General features: G+C 36.1%; 1 protein-coding gene across 6 annotated transcripts in view; it reads left to right on the top strand.

Annotated features, from left to right (window-relative positions):
• The window catches only part of CACNA2D1 (calcium voltage-gated channel auxiliary subunit alpha2delta 1), a 482,730-nt gene extending 467,329 nt beyond the window's left edge, over window positions 1-15,401 (top strand). For all 6 annotated transcript variants that reach the window (XM_073898722.1, XM_073898721.1, XM_025873249.2 and 3 more), the window contains one exon: window positions 11,257-15,401. In XM_073898722.1, coding sequence (XP_073754823.1) covers window positions 11,257-11,373 — 117 coding nt within the window. In that variant the 3' untranslated portion in view covers window positions 11,374-15,401. The remainder of the gene's footprint in view (window positions 1-11,256) is intronic.
• Window positions 15,402-16,044: the final 643 nt, after the last annotated feature.

The raw sequence follows: 16,044 nt of genomic DNA, 5'->3' as shown, positions 1-16,044 counted from the left end.
GACTATAATTCAGAAAATAAATTACAAATTATTGAGCTATTACTATGTACAATTAGTTACCCCTAGTTATTCTGGTTTGGGAAACAAAGGCAGATTTAAGAGTTTAGCAATACCTGTTTAACAAGAGAAAATTGAGGATATTTTAGCCACTAGTATACATGGTCTTAAAAAGAAAACCTCGGGAAAAAGGAAGTCTCAGTTGATGTGTTTAATTAAGAATTTTTTGAAACAAAGAATCCTTAAAACTCAGACTATGAGCCGGTTAATCAGTGTTCATGGGATTTTGATCTATCCTTAATACAGAAAAAAATGCTAAGGTTTCTCTCACATCAATGTATTTGCAACTTAGAATGTTTTTAGAATCTATCTCTTAATTTCAAGGCGTGGTATACATGGCTGCCCATGCAGAAAACATGACAGGAAACTGAAGAAGACAGACCTTTTAGTGTGAATCAACTAATATAAACCTCCCCCTCCCAGACTCAAACAGACCTCATCACACACAGGAAATGCGACTAAGCAAAAAAATTTAACACAATGGAATCAGAGCCAGAGATAGTGTTTTTCTTTACCTTAATAGGAAATTTCTTTGACAAAATATATCATTAAGATGTTAATGGGTCTTATCTGTGTGCTAATTTTCCATCCCATCAAATTAGTGCTTACTGTACACCTGTGAATTAGACCATTCTTCTGGGTATGAGGTATTTGAGATATGTTTATGCTCAAAAATGTTTTTACTCGAATTCAAATGTAGCTGAGCATTCTTTTATCTTGTTACCCTAATTTGAACAAAGAGGATCAAGTACAAAGTCCCAGAGATAGTACGCACCTTGACCCATTGCAGAGACAGACAGTGTTATTGAAGCAGAGGAAGTTGTGGGGGAGGGGAGAGGAGTAGAGGAAGATGGAGAGGTAGCCAGTCTCCCGAGGCCTTGCTAAGAAATTGGGTTTTGTTCTGAGGGGACTGCTTTTTGGTAAAAAGATTGTAAAAGAGCAAGAGTAGAAGCAATGAGACAAGGGAGGCAGCTTTTGAGGGAGTGATGGTGAATTAGACATGAGATCGTGAGAAGTGGTAAGTTTGGGGATGTATTTTGAAGCTCAGGTCAAGAATACATGCTGGTGAATTACATTTGAAAAAAGTGTAAAAAAGGAGCAATCACAGATGACTTGTTGACTTTACCCTGATCTATTTCTACTAGAAGTGTCTTTCAGATAAGTACTATCTTTGGGCAAGTTTGAGACCTTTCTGAGACATTGAGGAGGAGAGGTGGCAGAGATCAGTGTGGAGGTCAGAGGAGAATTCAGGTCTGAAGACATAAAAGTGTGAGTTATTCTGGGTTTGGTCCAAGCTGGTGAAATAGGAAGCCCTGAACTCACTTTATCCCATAAACAAAGCAGTTCCCTCTGAAAGACACTGAGAAACTGAATGATCCAGAAAATAGCCACATCAAAACAGGTAGGAAAGGCTAAGACACACTATCTCCATAATCCCCCTCTCTGACATAGCTACGTAAAAATCAGGAGGAAATTTGTAACTCCGAGCTTGGTCTGAACGTTTGGCACTCTGTTAAGACTTCCATTCAAGGTACAGTCTCCCCCCACCCCAGCTATCTCTGAAAGTCTAATAGGGCTTATGTCCATGAGACCCATTGCACCCAAGAAACAAACAGTTCTCATCAGGGTAATGTGTACTTAACCGTGGCTCTCCTCCCAGCACTCAGAGAAGATGGACCAGACAGAAATGCCCTACTGCCCAAAGGACACCCCCAAAGTGATACACCATATCACTGGGCTATGGTGGCTGGTAGGGCTGGTGTTGTCAGGTACCACATGACAATGGCAAATCAACAGTTCTTAACGGTGTATTCCCCCAGGGCCCAGTGCAGAGAAAGCAGACAAAAATGCTCTTTTGTCAGTCATACCCTAAAAGGGAGAGGTCTATTTGCATACCTTAAAAACTGCTGCCTCGGGGTCCAGGCTCTAATCAGCCTGCATCTAGGTGCTATATAATATCACTCCCACTGGGACACTGACAGATATCAGCCCACCTTCAACTACTGGGAGCCAAATCAAGATTGGGAAAGGTAGCTGTTTTATCTAATGCATAGAAACCAACACAGAGTCCAGGAAAATATGTTCTAAACAAAACAAGATAGATAAAACTCCACTAACACACCTTAAGGAGTTGAAAATAATGGTTTTAAAGATGTTTACCAAAGTCAGGAGAAAAATGCATGAACTTAGAACTTCGATACAGAGAACACATTAAGCTACAAAAAAGTCACAGTGCTGAATGTAATATATAAATGACCAGGATACCTGAAAAAGAGCTTTTGATAAAAAATGACATCATTTCATGGTAAGAGCCTTGGTCAGGACAGGCATAGAGGAACATCCTTGACAAACCCACAGCTAATATTATACTCACTGGAGGAAAATGTCTCACAGTTGAGACAAGACAGCCCATGCTCACTGCTCTTACTCAACATAGTACTGAAAGTCCTAGCTAGAATTTTACGCAACACAAAGAAACAACAGGGATCCACATAGGAAAGGAAGAAATAAAACTGCCAGTACTTAACAGATGATATGGTTCTGTATACAGAAAATCCCAAAGACTACACCAAAAGACATCATCAAAGAGGAGGGGTGGCAGAGAGCAATCAGTGTGGAGGTCTGAGGAGAATTCAGTAATTTTATAGGATATAAAATCAGAAGTCAGGTGCATTTCTATACATTAATAATAAAACATCTGAAAAAGAAAACTATCCCAATTCACCATAGCATCAAAAACAAAGTATTTGGAAATAACTTCAAGGAAGTAAAAGAGCGGTACAATGAACACTATAAGACTTTGCTGAAAGAAAGAAGACAAACATAGACATCCTGTGTTTATGGATTTGGAGAATATTAAAATGTCCATGCCACCCACTGCCATCTATGGATTCAGTGTATTCCCCAAAATACCAACAGCATTCTTTATAGAAATAGGAAAAAACAATTCTAAAATTTGTATGGACCCACAAAAGACCCAAAATTTCATCATAATCCTGGGGGAAAAGAGAACACTGCAGATACCAGGTTTTTTATTTTAGACTATACTACAAAGCTACAGTAATCAAAACAATATGGTACTGGCACAAAAATAGACACATAGACTAATGGAACAGAAGACAGCCCAGAAGGAAACCCCAAATATATATGGGTCAACTAATACTCAGTAAGATAGCCAAGCACACACGTTGGGGAAAGGATGGTATTCAGCAAATGGTCCTGGTAAAAAAAAAAAAAAAAAAAACACATGCAGGCAATGGGACTGGACTCCTATATTACACATAAAAATTAACTCAGAATAGATCACAGACTTTAATATGTGATATTATAAAATTCCTAGAAGATAAAGTAGGAAGAAGTTTCTTGACATTGGTCCTGGCAAGGATTTTTGGATACAACACCAAAAGCATAAACAACACAAGCAGAAATCAACAAATGGGACTGTGACAACTTTGAATGCTTCTGCACAGCCAAAGAAACAACTAAATGAAAAGGCAACCTACAGAATGGGGGGGCGGTGCGCAAGCAATATATATAGGATAAGGAGTTAATATCAAAAATATATAAAGAACTCATAAAAGTTTAAAAAATCAACTAAAGGGTGCCTGGGTGGCTCAGATGGTTGAGCGTCTGCCTTCGGCTCAGGTCATGATCCTGAGGTCCTGGGATCAAGTCCTGCCTCGGGCTCTCTGCTCCTTGGGGAGCCTGCTTCTCCTTCTGCCTCTCTCTTTCTCTGTGTCTCTCATGAATGAATAAAATCTTTGAAAAAAAAAACAACTAAAATTTGGGCAGAAAAACTAAATAGACATGTTTTCCAAGAAGACATCAAAATGGCTAATAGCTACATGAAGAGATGTTCAACATCGACAGTCATCAGGCAAATACAAATCAAAACCACACATTTCAGCTTTAAGGACATATACCTTAATGTATGTGAAAGTGAATGGATGGAAAAATACATTCCATGCAAATGGAAATCAAAAGAAAGCTGGGGTAGCTATACTTGGACACAATAGACTTCAAGACAAAAACTATAATAAGAGATAATCATTATACATTGATAAAGGGTTCAATCAAAAGTGGATATAACACTTTTTTTAAATATTTCTGCACCTGACACAGAGGCACTGAAATAGATACAACAGATATTAACAGACCTAATAGGAGAAGTAGGCAGCAATATAACAGTATTAATACTGGTAGGGTATTTCAGTTCCCCACTTTCATCAATGGATAGATCATCCAGACAGAAAATGAACAAGGAAACAGTGGAGTTAAATGACACATTAGACCAGATGGAGCTAAGTGACATTTACAGAACATTCTATCCAAAAGCAGATTACACTTTCTTCTGAAGTGGACATGGAACATCCTCCAGGATAGAACATATGTTAAAGACACTGAAGAAGCCTTAGTAAATTTGAGAAGGTTGAAGTCATATCAAGCATCTTTTCTGACCACAGTTGTATGAAACTAGACATCAACTATATGAAGAAAACTGGATAATTCACCAAATATGTGGAGATTAAAGAATATGCCACTGAACAACCAAGGGTCAAAGAAAAAAGCAAAAGACAAATTATAATATAAAAATATATTATGTATTAAAGACAAATTAGAGACAAATGAAGATGGAAATACACTGAACCAAAACTGGGAAGTAGCAAAGTAGTGCTAAGAAGAAAGTTTACAGGAATAAACACCTATATTAAGAATAGAGAATGATCTCAAATAGATTTATACAAGGATTAAGAGCAAACTAAGACCAATGCTAGAAGGCAGGAAATAACAAAGATCATGACAGAAACAAATGAAATAGAAACTAAAAAGACAATAGAAAAGATCAGTGGAACTAAGAGCTGGTTTTTTGAGAAGATAAAACGGACAAAACTTCAGATAGACTTACAAAAAAAGAGGTTTAAAATAAAAAAGAACTAGAAATGAAAGAAGAGACATCAAAATTGATACCACAGAAATATAAAGTATCCTAAGAGACTACTATAAAAATTACATAGCAAAAATTGGAAAATCTGGAAGAAATTGATGAATTCCTAAAAACATGTAGCCTATCCAGAATGATTCATAAAGAAATAGGAAATTTGAACATACCAGTTACTAGTAAGGCAACTGAATCAGATCTCAAAAACCTCCCAACAATCAAAAGCCCAGAACCAGACAGCTTCACTGGTGAATTCTACCAAACATTCAAAGAAGAATACCAGTCGCTCTCAAACTCTTCCAAAAAATAACAGAGGGAACACTTTCAAATTCATTTTACAAAGCCAGCCTTACCATACTATCAAAACCAGACAAGGACTCCACAAGATTAGAAAATTCCAAGCCAATTTCTTTGAGGAACCTAGATGTAAAAAAGACCTCAACAAAATGTTAGCAAACTGAATTCAACAATCCAAGACCATATTCCATGATCAAGTGGGATTTATCACAAGGATGCAAGGACAGTTCAACTTTGACAAATCAACCAATGTGATACACCCTCTGAACAAGGTGAAGGATAAAAATCATATGATCTCAATAAATGCAGAGACAGCACTTGCAAAATTTAACATCCATTTTGATAAAAACTCTTTTAACAAATTTGATATAAAAGTTATATACCTCAACACAATAAAGGCCCGCAACTAATACCATGAACGAGATAAGGATGTCTAGGAATAAATTTAACCAAGGAGGAAGAAGATGTGTACACTAAAAACTATAACATAAAATTGAAGACACAGATAAATAGGAAGATAATTCAGTGCTCATGAATTAGAAGTATTGTTAAAATGTTCATACCATCCAAAGCAATCTACAGTTTCACTGCAATGTGTATCAAAAATTCAGTGACATTTTTACTGAAATATAACAAAGAATTCTAAAATATGTATGAAACCACAAAACCCTAATAGCCAAAGCAGTCTTGAGAAACAGGAACAAAGCTGGAGCCATCACACTTTCTTGATTTCTAACTATATTATATAAATACAGTAATCAAATAGCGGTACTGGCACACACACACACAAAAAGACACACGGATCAATAGAACAAAATAGCCCAGAAGTAAACCCATGTATATATGTTCAATTCATTTATGACAAAGGAGCCAAGAACATACCATGGGGAAAGGACGGTCTCTTTGATACATACTACTGGGAACGGCCACACCCAAGAGAATAAAACTGGACCACTATCTTACACCATACACAAAAACCAACTGAAAATGGGTTAACTACTTGAGCTTAAGACCTGAAACAGTAAAACTCCCAGAAGAAAACCTAGGAAGTAAACTCGTTGACATTAGTTTTGGCAATGATTTTTTTTTTTTTAATTTTACACCAAAGGCAAAAATAAACATGGGACTACATCAAAGTTAAAAGCTTCTGACAGCAAGGGAGACCAATTGAAAGGCAATCCATGAAATGGGAGGAATTATTTGCAATTCATGTTGTGATAAGGGGCCAGTATCCCAAATATACAGAGGAATCCTACAACTCAGTATCAAAAGAAATCTGATTAATCAATGGACAGAAGATCTGAATAGAATTTTCCCAAAGCCATCTAGGTGGCCAAACAGGTAGAGGCATGCCTTGTTTTACCATACTTTGCTTTATTGCACTTTACAGATACTGCAGTTTTTTGTTTTTTGTTTTTTGTTTTTTTCAAATTGAAGGTTTGTGGCAACCCTGAATTAAGCAATTGTACTTGTGTCATTTTTTTTCAACAGCATTTGCTCACTTTTGTCTTTCTGTCACATTTTGGTAGTTTTCACAATACTTCAAACTTTTTCGCTATAATTGTATTTGTTAAGGTGATCTGTGATCTTTTATATTACCATTGTAAGTGCTTTGGGGCACCATAAAACACACCCATCTAAGACAACAAACTTAATTTGTGTGTTCTGAATGCTCTACAGACCAGCCATTTCCCCATCCCTTTTTCTCTCCTTGGGCCTTCCTATTCTCTGAGATGAAATGATAATTGAAATTAGGCCATTAAATAACCCTGCAGTGGCCTCTAAGTGTTCAAGTGAAAGGCAGAGTCACATGTCTCTCACCTTAAGTCAAAAGGTAGACATGATTCCGCTTAGTGAGGAAGGCATTTCAAAGGCCAACATAGGCTGAAAGCTAGGCCCCTTGCACCAAACATTTGGTCAAGGTGTGAATGCAAAGGGGAAGTCTTGAAGGAAATTAAAAGTGCTATTCCAGTGAGTACGCAAATGATAAGAAAGTCAAACAGCCTTACAGCTGACATGGAAAAAGTGTTAGTGGTCTGGATAGGAGATCAAACCAGCCACAACATTGCCTAAGCCAAAGCCTAATCCACAGCAAGGCCCTAACTCTCTCCATTTCTGTGAAAGCTGAGAGAGGTGAGGAAGCTGCAAAAGGAAAGTTTGAAGCCGGCAGAGGTTGGTTCATGAGATTAAAGCAGAGAAGCCAGCTGCAGAACAGAACAGTAGAAGGTGAAGCAGCAAGTTATCCAGATCTACTGAGGTGACCCATGACAGTGGCTACACTAGGCTACAGGTTTCTTTTTTTTAATTTTTTAATTTCCATTAATTACCGTATCATTATATTACTAGTTTCAGAGGTAGAGTTAAGTGATTCATCAGTTGCATATAATAACCGGTGCTCATTATATCACGTGCCCTCCTTAATGCCCATCACCCCGTTACCTTATCCCTCCACCCACCTCCCCTCCAGCAACCTCTTAACTGTAGGAAACAAACAGGGTTGCAGCAGGTTTTCAATGAATCAGCTATGATTCATCAATGAATCATCTCTAGCTATGAAAGAACTAGATGACACCTTTTTGCAATGAACGAGCCTTCCATTGCAAAAAGGTGTCATCTAGTTCTTTCATAGCTAGAGATGAGAAGTCACTACCCATCTTCAAAGGATAGACTATCTCTCTTGTTTGGGGCTAATGAGCTGGTGACTTTAAGTTGAAGTCAATGCTCATTGACCATTCTGAAAATCCCAGGGATTTTCAGTCTACTCTGCCTGTGCTCTATCAATGGAACAACAAAGCTTGGATGACAGCACATTACAACATGGTTTAGTGAACATTTGAAGCCTACTCTTGAGACCTACTACTGAGGGGGGCAGAAATTCCTTTCAAAATGTGACTGCTTATGGAGACTACACCTGGTTGATTCCAACCATCATGAATAACTGTGAGGGGTTCAAAACTGCAGTAGAGGAAGTAGCTGCAGATGGGGTGGAAATGGCAGGAGAACTAGAATTACAAGTGGAGCCTGAAGATGTGACTGACTCACTGCAATCTCACAATAAAACTTGAATGGATGAAGAGTTGCTTCTTCTGGAAGAGCAAAGAAAGTGGTTTCTGGAGATAGAATCTACTCCTGGTGAAGAAGCTGCGGATATTGTTGAAATGACAACAGAGGAGTTAAGATATTACCTAAACTTAGTCGATCAAGCAGTGACAGGGTTTGAGAGGATTGACAGATTGTTCTGAGAGTCAGTCAATGCAGCAAACTCATTGTCGTCTTACTTCAAGAGATGGCCACGGCCACCCTATCTGCAGCAACCACCACCCTGACCAGTCAGCAGCCATCAACAATCGAGGCCAGACCCTCAAACAAGAAAAAAAAGAAGAAAAAAAAAAAGACTCACTGAAAACCCAGATGATGGCTAGCATTTGTTATCACTACAGTATTTTTTAAATTATATACTTTTTTAGACATAATGCTATTATACACTTAAGAGACAACAGTATAGTATAAACGTAACTCTCATATGCACTGGGAAACCAAAACATTATTTTGACTTGCTTTATTGAGATATTCCCTTTATTGAATTATCTGCAACTGGAACTGAACCTGCAGTATATCCAAGGTATGTCTGTACATGAAGGAGGTTCAACATCCCTTAGCAGAGACATGCACATCAAAACTGCAAGGAGATATCACTTCACACCTTCTAGAATAGCTATTATCAAAAAGACAAGAGATAACCATTGCTGGCAAGGATGGGGAGAAAGGGAATCCTCTTGTGTTAATGGTGGAAATGTTAATTGGTACAACCACTATGAAAAACTGGTATGGGGGTTCCTCAAAAATTAAAAATACAACTACTGTATGAATTGGCAATTGTAGGTATTCATTTGAAGAAAATGAAAACACTAGAAAAGATATATGCACCCCTATGTTCATTGTAGCATTTTTTTTCAATAGCCAAAATATAGAAACAACCTAAGTGTCCGTCAACAGAGGAATGGGTAAAGTAGAAGTGGTATGTAGATAGATAGAAAGACTCCCAGCCATTTTTGACAACAGTGTTGGACCCTGAGGGCATTATGCTACATGAAACAAGCAAGACGAAGACAAATAGTGCATGACATCACTTATATATGGATTCTAATTTTTAAAAAGAATCAAACTCAAAGAAGCCAAGAGCAGAAAAGGAGTTGTCAGTAGCTAGCGGAGAGGTAGGGAGAGGTTGGCAAAAGGATACAAACTTTCAGCTATAATATGAGTAGTCTGGGGATCTAATAAAATCTGATTATATTTGATTATACTGTAGAACTGAAATCTGCCAAGAGAGTAAAACTTAAATATCCTCACCAATGGGGGGAAAATGATAAATATGTGGATAATGAACATGTTAATTATTGTGGGTGGGGTAACCTTTCACAACGTCTATCAAATCACCTAAATATATACTTTAAATATCTTACAATTTTGTCTATTAAAACTAAAAGTTAGAATTTTTAAAGCAAAATGAAAGAACACAAGCAAAAATCATTTCATATTAAATAGGATAAAATTATGAGTTATTAACAAATAAATGGAATTGAAAGCTATAGGACTAGATTAGATTAGAAAGTATAAATAAAAAGAGAGAAGTAACTTCTGGAAGTCTGTCATGTAGAGAGCAAGAAGAGAAGCAGGTTGAGGTAAAGTGAGTAAGATGAACCCAAAACAAGTTTGGAGGAAACCAGATGTGTTGGGCAAATATAAATGGGAAGATATTTTAAGGGGAGAATGTTGTACATTACCAAATGCTCCTGAAAAGTAAAATAAGATGAGGACCAAGAATGGATCATCATTTGATGCTACTCTTTAGATTTAGGAACTAGCTTTTGAAAAATAAACTTTTTCTTAATAGATTCTTTTGTTTCTTTCAGACTTCTCTTTAACAGAAGTGCTCTGCCTCAAAAATGCAGCTCAAGAAAGAAATTTTATTTATTTACTGGGTGGCAGGCACTGTATTAAACCCTGGTGAGGAAAACAAGCCAACGTTCTCTTCTCTGCAAGCTCAGAGTCTTTGGAAAATCATTCTGAACATTTTATTTACTTACATAACCTATTATTTTGATTATTGGACGATGAACCTTGGCATAGTGAATATTTTAAAAAGCCTCATATCTACGTCTACTTATTTTCCGAAACATCTTTAATGAAATTCAGTAATTGAAAGAAATCAAAGGTTGTAGAAAATGTTACAAAACACAGAACCTAGGAATAAAAGATAAAGGATAATTTTGCATTTAAAGGAACTTAATGAGCTACCATGAGACAATGGAGGGTCCAAATAGGTATATCAGTTGCTTATATTTCATGGTTCTGTATATCAAACAAATGTCTCTAATTGCTTAGCTTTCTATTTTGAATATGTTTTTAGAGTGACTTTTCATGTATGATTCAAATACATTATTCTTTCTTTTACTTTTGGTGAAGGTCCAGATGCTACATGTGCAGCGTGGTGTGTTCACCTTTGACTAGATATAAAGGATATGGAAAAGAGAGATCATTTCTCACATTGATTTTACCAGTACCAAACTTTGCCTTATTGAGCATAATTCTTGGGAATTATAAAACCTAAATTTTACATTTACTCCTTATTTCTATAAATATGTAGGAATATCTGGTACTGTGAAAGTTTTTTTATTCAGCAACTGGTATATTAGTCAAAACAGCATTTATTATTCAAGTATTTTCTTCCTTAACCGTCAGAATCTGCAACTCAAAATTTAAAGCATTCTTGAAATGGTACTAGGGAAATCACTTTATTCAAAATTGCTGAACTCTAAAATCTAGGGTAATGTAATTTATTTGGATTCCAATTAAAAGCATTTTATCAGGTGAGTTCAGAAGTGGACTAAACATGGGTGCTCTGAAAGATGGCTTACTAAGTATTTCTTCAGGATTTTTCTTTCTCCTTTTCTTACCAACAGGAGGATTATACCGACTGTGGTGGTGTTTCTGGATTGAATCCCTCCCTGTGGTCCATCATCGGAGTCCAGTTTGTACTACTTTGGCTTTTATCTGGCAGCAGACACTGCCAATTATGACCTTCTAAAACTCAATCTGCGTAATTAAACTCCAGACCCTGCCAAAACATGAGGCCTCAGTTGCGTTAAGATAGGGTCAACTGTGGAATGAGCTGAACATTAGCTGGGACCATACCATGGCTAAATCTAAGGCGCAGACGCATATGGCCCCCACTGGCTGCATGTCAGGGTCTCAGATCCTTAAACTTGTGTGAATGCTGCATCATCTATGTATAACATCAAAGCAAAATTCTATACATGCTCTATTGGAAAATTGGAGTTTGTTGTTTGCGTTGTTGGTGATTATATGTAAAAGGGCTCCCCACACTGTTTATGAATCATACAAATTGTCTTGACCTTGACCTGGAATTTTGACTTGCTGCAATTCTTGTTCTTTTACCAAGAAAATCTCTAGAGGAAAAAAAAATGAGTTATTTTTGCCTTCATGTATTCTTCTGTTAAAAATTATTTCCTGCTTTGAGTAGTTATTATTGAAAAACAAAATAGAGAGAAAGAGATTGATGTAATCTGTTGAAATAGAAATAATGGCTAACTTTCTATGGAAAGAAATTTGCCATAAATAAAATGCCTTATGAAGAATGGCTTCTCTGCCAAAATAGGAACACAAATGACGACCAATTAAGTTTTGCTGGGGTAATGAATCGGTGTTTGAAAACAATAACTAAGAAACTATTAAACTAAAGGTGCTTGAAGATGCAATTTGAACATCTGACATGTTTCCTCATAAATGTAAGCCCTGAATCAGTGCTTCGATGTAATGTTTCTTTTTGTTCACAGTAAAGTTATGTAGTGCTAGCCAGATATTTCAAAATGCTCTTAAGAGAAGCTTGTTGGGGGGGAGGGGAAAACGTTTTTTCTTGTGATAAATGAACTTTGGTTACCAAGGGTATTTTGCATGATGCTGCCGCTATTTTAACTTTCGGTTTGTTTTTCTCTTACTGTAGAGTATAGTCCTTTGAAAAGTTAACCGAGTGACATTATTGTTATGTAAGACTCTGAACCTTGCAGTGTAATGCACCTAAGTCACCCTTAAAAATGTCGTTTAATTACTCTGAATATACTGTGCAATGTCAATGCCGAATGACTGGCGTAGGTAAATGGTGAAATGGGCTAACGGATTTTATACAGACTCGTGCTTTTGCCTGAAAACCTATGTACAGATATTGTAAGTACATAAATCAGATTTGACACATTTATTTTTTGAAGAGTCCATATACGTTCTCGATGAAGATTCACACTAGGTTTCCTCTTTGTTCGTTTGAATAGTAGCACATACACTCCAGACGTTTCTGCTGCTGCTGCTTTTCTCCCTCCATTGTAAAGGGTATATGATCACTTGACCAAAATTTCCATGCAGTTTGACGAGGGTTTTATAATAATCTGAACAAATAGGAAACCTTGAATCTGTATGTATGCACATGAACACTTGATTGTGAATAATCAGAATTGTTTTTATACAGCCTCATTGGTGAAAATGATTAGTGTAGTAAATGGGATATTTCATTATAGACTAATATGCTAGATTATTATTTATGCTTTTAAAAATAATTTGCAGGAGTCAACAGTGTTTGAAGAAAGGGTAAAAACTATGGATGTGTAATTCTAGTTCAAGTGAGTAATTCTGCCGAAGGCTGGAAGTATACAGATATTTTTTATGGCGAAATGCCTTTTTATTTTGAACATACCAAGTATTGGTGTGTGTATATGCTGGACATTTTCTTATACATCCTTTTTAAGTCAATATCTTGCTAACATTATCCAGCATGCTTTATTATGCTCCGCATATCAAAGACGTAACCACGTCTTTGGCGTAGTTTAAAAGACATTTGTTTTGTTTTCAGCTTTGCACACATTTGTAACTCCCTCCCACCACCCATATGCCCTAGGAACCATTTGTGTATATTTCCTTATTTAAACTATTTTTTATTTAAAAACGGGGGTGGGTGGGAGTGGAATCATTTTGCCAGCTATTGTGCTAAGAGTTGACATCAGTTACCATTTCTAACACATTGTTGTGATTTTGTAGTCTCATTTGTACCTGGTATTGACATTTTAGAAAACACCAAAGTGATTAAATATATATATATATATATATACACACACACACACACACACACACAGAACTTCTCACTCTAGTGACACTATGTTTAAATCATGTTGTTTGTTGATTACATATTTAAACCTTACTGTTACCTTTTGCTAGACTATTTTAAATCATGAGAGTGTTGGGAAGGGGAAATCAAAATATAAAATTATGTTAGTTCGTGTGTATATATGACGCACATTAAAACAACTGAATTGCTTCCAGCATACAACAAACTACCTTAAAATTATCTTTAAAATCTATTAAATATATTTTTGTGGCTAATGTCACTGAAATAGTATGTTTTCATCAACTATGTTACTGTTGCATTAATCACAGTTAAACTCGGCGTCTCTTGGCAGGGTCCTGTTGATTCCATTTGCCATCAAAATATATTTACATGCACGAGTCTTGCTATGATCCTTGATTTTCTGTTATAAAATAAACCTATACTATGAGAACCATGTACTTGGTAATAAATTGGGTAAGAACGTGCTTTCTGACTAAAAATTGTTCTCCTGCCTAATACTAGTCTTCATACTCTTAGCATTTTTTCAAAGACAGTAACATTCATTCCCATCAAATTGTTGAGTTTAATTTAGGATTTTTCTGTGAGTTCTAATTCTTGACAAGACCTGAAATTATAGCCTGTTATAAATATTGATTTTCAAAGACTAAGCGATCGAGAGAAAAAAGCTTTTAAATGCTTTGGCTTCTTTCATTTTTGCTCTACTCATCCAGTTTAATGTAGTTTGTCACCAAAACGAAATCAAAGTAAGTCTTACATTGGTGTTGAGTAACAGGAATGACTTTTACATTAATGATTTCTTTACATTTTCTTCATTTGAACAACCAGCATTACTGCCAAACACCAATCGTGGTCCATATTTGTAACAGGTTTTTAACATGACATAGTTAGCAAGTTTGATTGAAGAGATTTTTAGGTCCTGGGCCTATAAGATTTTAGTATGATCTTTTTTCATGTTTCTAATGCTTGAGGCATTATTGCTTTACTTGGGAAAAAAAGAACACAAAACAAAACAGTGTTGCTGCCATTTGTAAGTTTTCCTAGGATATTCCTTTTATTAACTTTAAAACTGGCCTTACTGGGTTCAAATAGGCAGTATCCCTTTTAAGTGACCTTTGCAACCCAAGTGTTACTTGCTTATTTGATGCTCTCTTCTATTTTAAGTCTTATTTAAATCTTTCTCTCCACCAAAGCTTAAATTCTATGTCTTAATTTAAAACTCTGAACGATTCCATTAATCGTCAGTTAACATTAAAATATCTAGAGGTAGACAGTTTGACCTTGTGAAACAAAGTGAGCGCTGTGATTTTTTCAAGTGTAGAATAGAACGATGATTTCACTTGCCCCCAACTTAAAATATTTTATTACTATGTAGAACTTGTGTTGTCCCATTAGCAGAATGTTAATATTGCTAATATTCCATGTATATTTCTGTAAAGAGCAAATCAGTACAACAGATGTATCAAGTGTTGAATAAATTCCAGAATTTCAAAGGCTCAGACAACCCTTAGCAAGAGTTTCCTCTACCTTATTTCTAGTTCATGTAATTAACTCAAAGAAATTCCACTGAGACTAATGGGATACTGTCTTGTATAGATGCCAGTTGAGTTTACAGTGTGACCTGACAAAGCTGTCTTTTTTGTTGTGCCGTATGATTGTTGGATCATGCTTTTTAGGGATACTTTTATTGAAATGCTCAGTGTGCATCCATGCAAAAGGCCAATTGGCTTTGTGAACAAAAGATCTTTTCTCCCCTTTATTATGTTCTCTTGACACTTTTGTGGAAATTAACTAGCCTGATAAAAGAAGTTTTGTAAAAATTTGTATAATACTGTTATAAAAATATTTATAATCCCAGAAAATGTTGTGTTAAATCTTGTGCAAAAACAGTATATTCAGAATAAAAGTTTATCATTTAAAGTCACCAGTTTGGATTATTTAATTGCATAAAATCCAGTTGAAAGAGACAGAAGTTATTGTCATAAATATCTTTTACTCAATCCTTCCTGTGGAGACCGTCATTCAAGGTAGTGAAATAAAACTTGGGATTAGGAAAGTGCTTTTGCGATTACAACCCTCAACTCACAAACAAATGCGCTTGCAACTCCTTTTCTAGTCTCACCCTTTGCATATGGTTTTTGCCGTCAAGGCATTTAGGAAGTTACTAATTCAGACTTTGGGCTTCTGTTAAAAAAAAAAAAAAAAATCCCCAGCAGAAATAATGTTTCCACGTTCCTTTAAAACCTTGGGAAAATAGTTTGAAAGAGACAAAGTTAGAATATTTAAAATGTTAGTGTATATCTTTTATACATCTGACTTTTTAAATATTTCTCCTAGCTACATTATAGCAATCAGCAGCTGAAAAAGGGAGGTCTAGTGTAAAGAATTAAGGTGGGGGCAGGGGGAAACCTGTTAGCTTTCTTTTACATTTATATCAGCTTGTAATCTGCCCTCCTATGCTCACCCAATAAATACATTAATGAGCCTGATACTGTGTGGAATCTAGTGTAATGTAGGCCTGCTTTTCTTTCTGGAGACTCTCCTAAGAGAACACAAATTG

This window comes from Callorhinus ursinus, unplaced genomic scaffold (assembly GCF_003265705.2).
Source record: "Callorhinus ursinus isolate GAN/ISIS: 27379988/994484 unplaced genomic scaffold, GSC_fseal_2.0 scaffold12, whole genome shotgun sequence".
NCBI lineage: Eukaryota > Metazoa > Chordata > Mammalia > Carnivora > Otariidae > Callorhinus > Callorhinus ursinus.
This window is presented reverse-complemented; position numbering and strand designations above follow the sequence as displayed.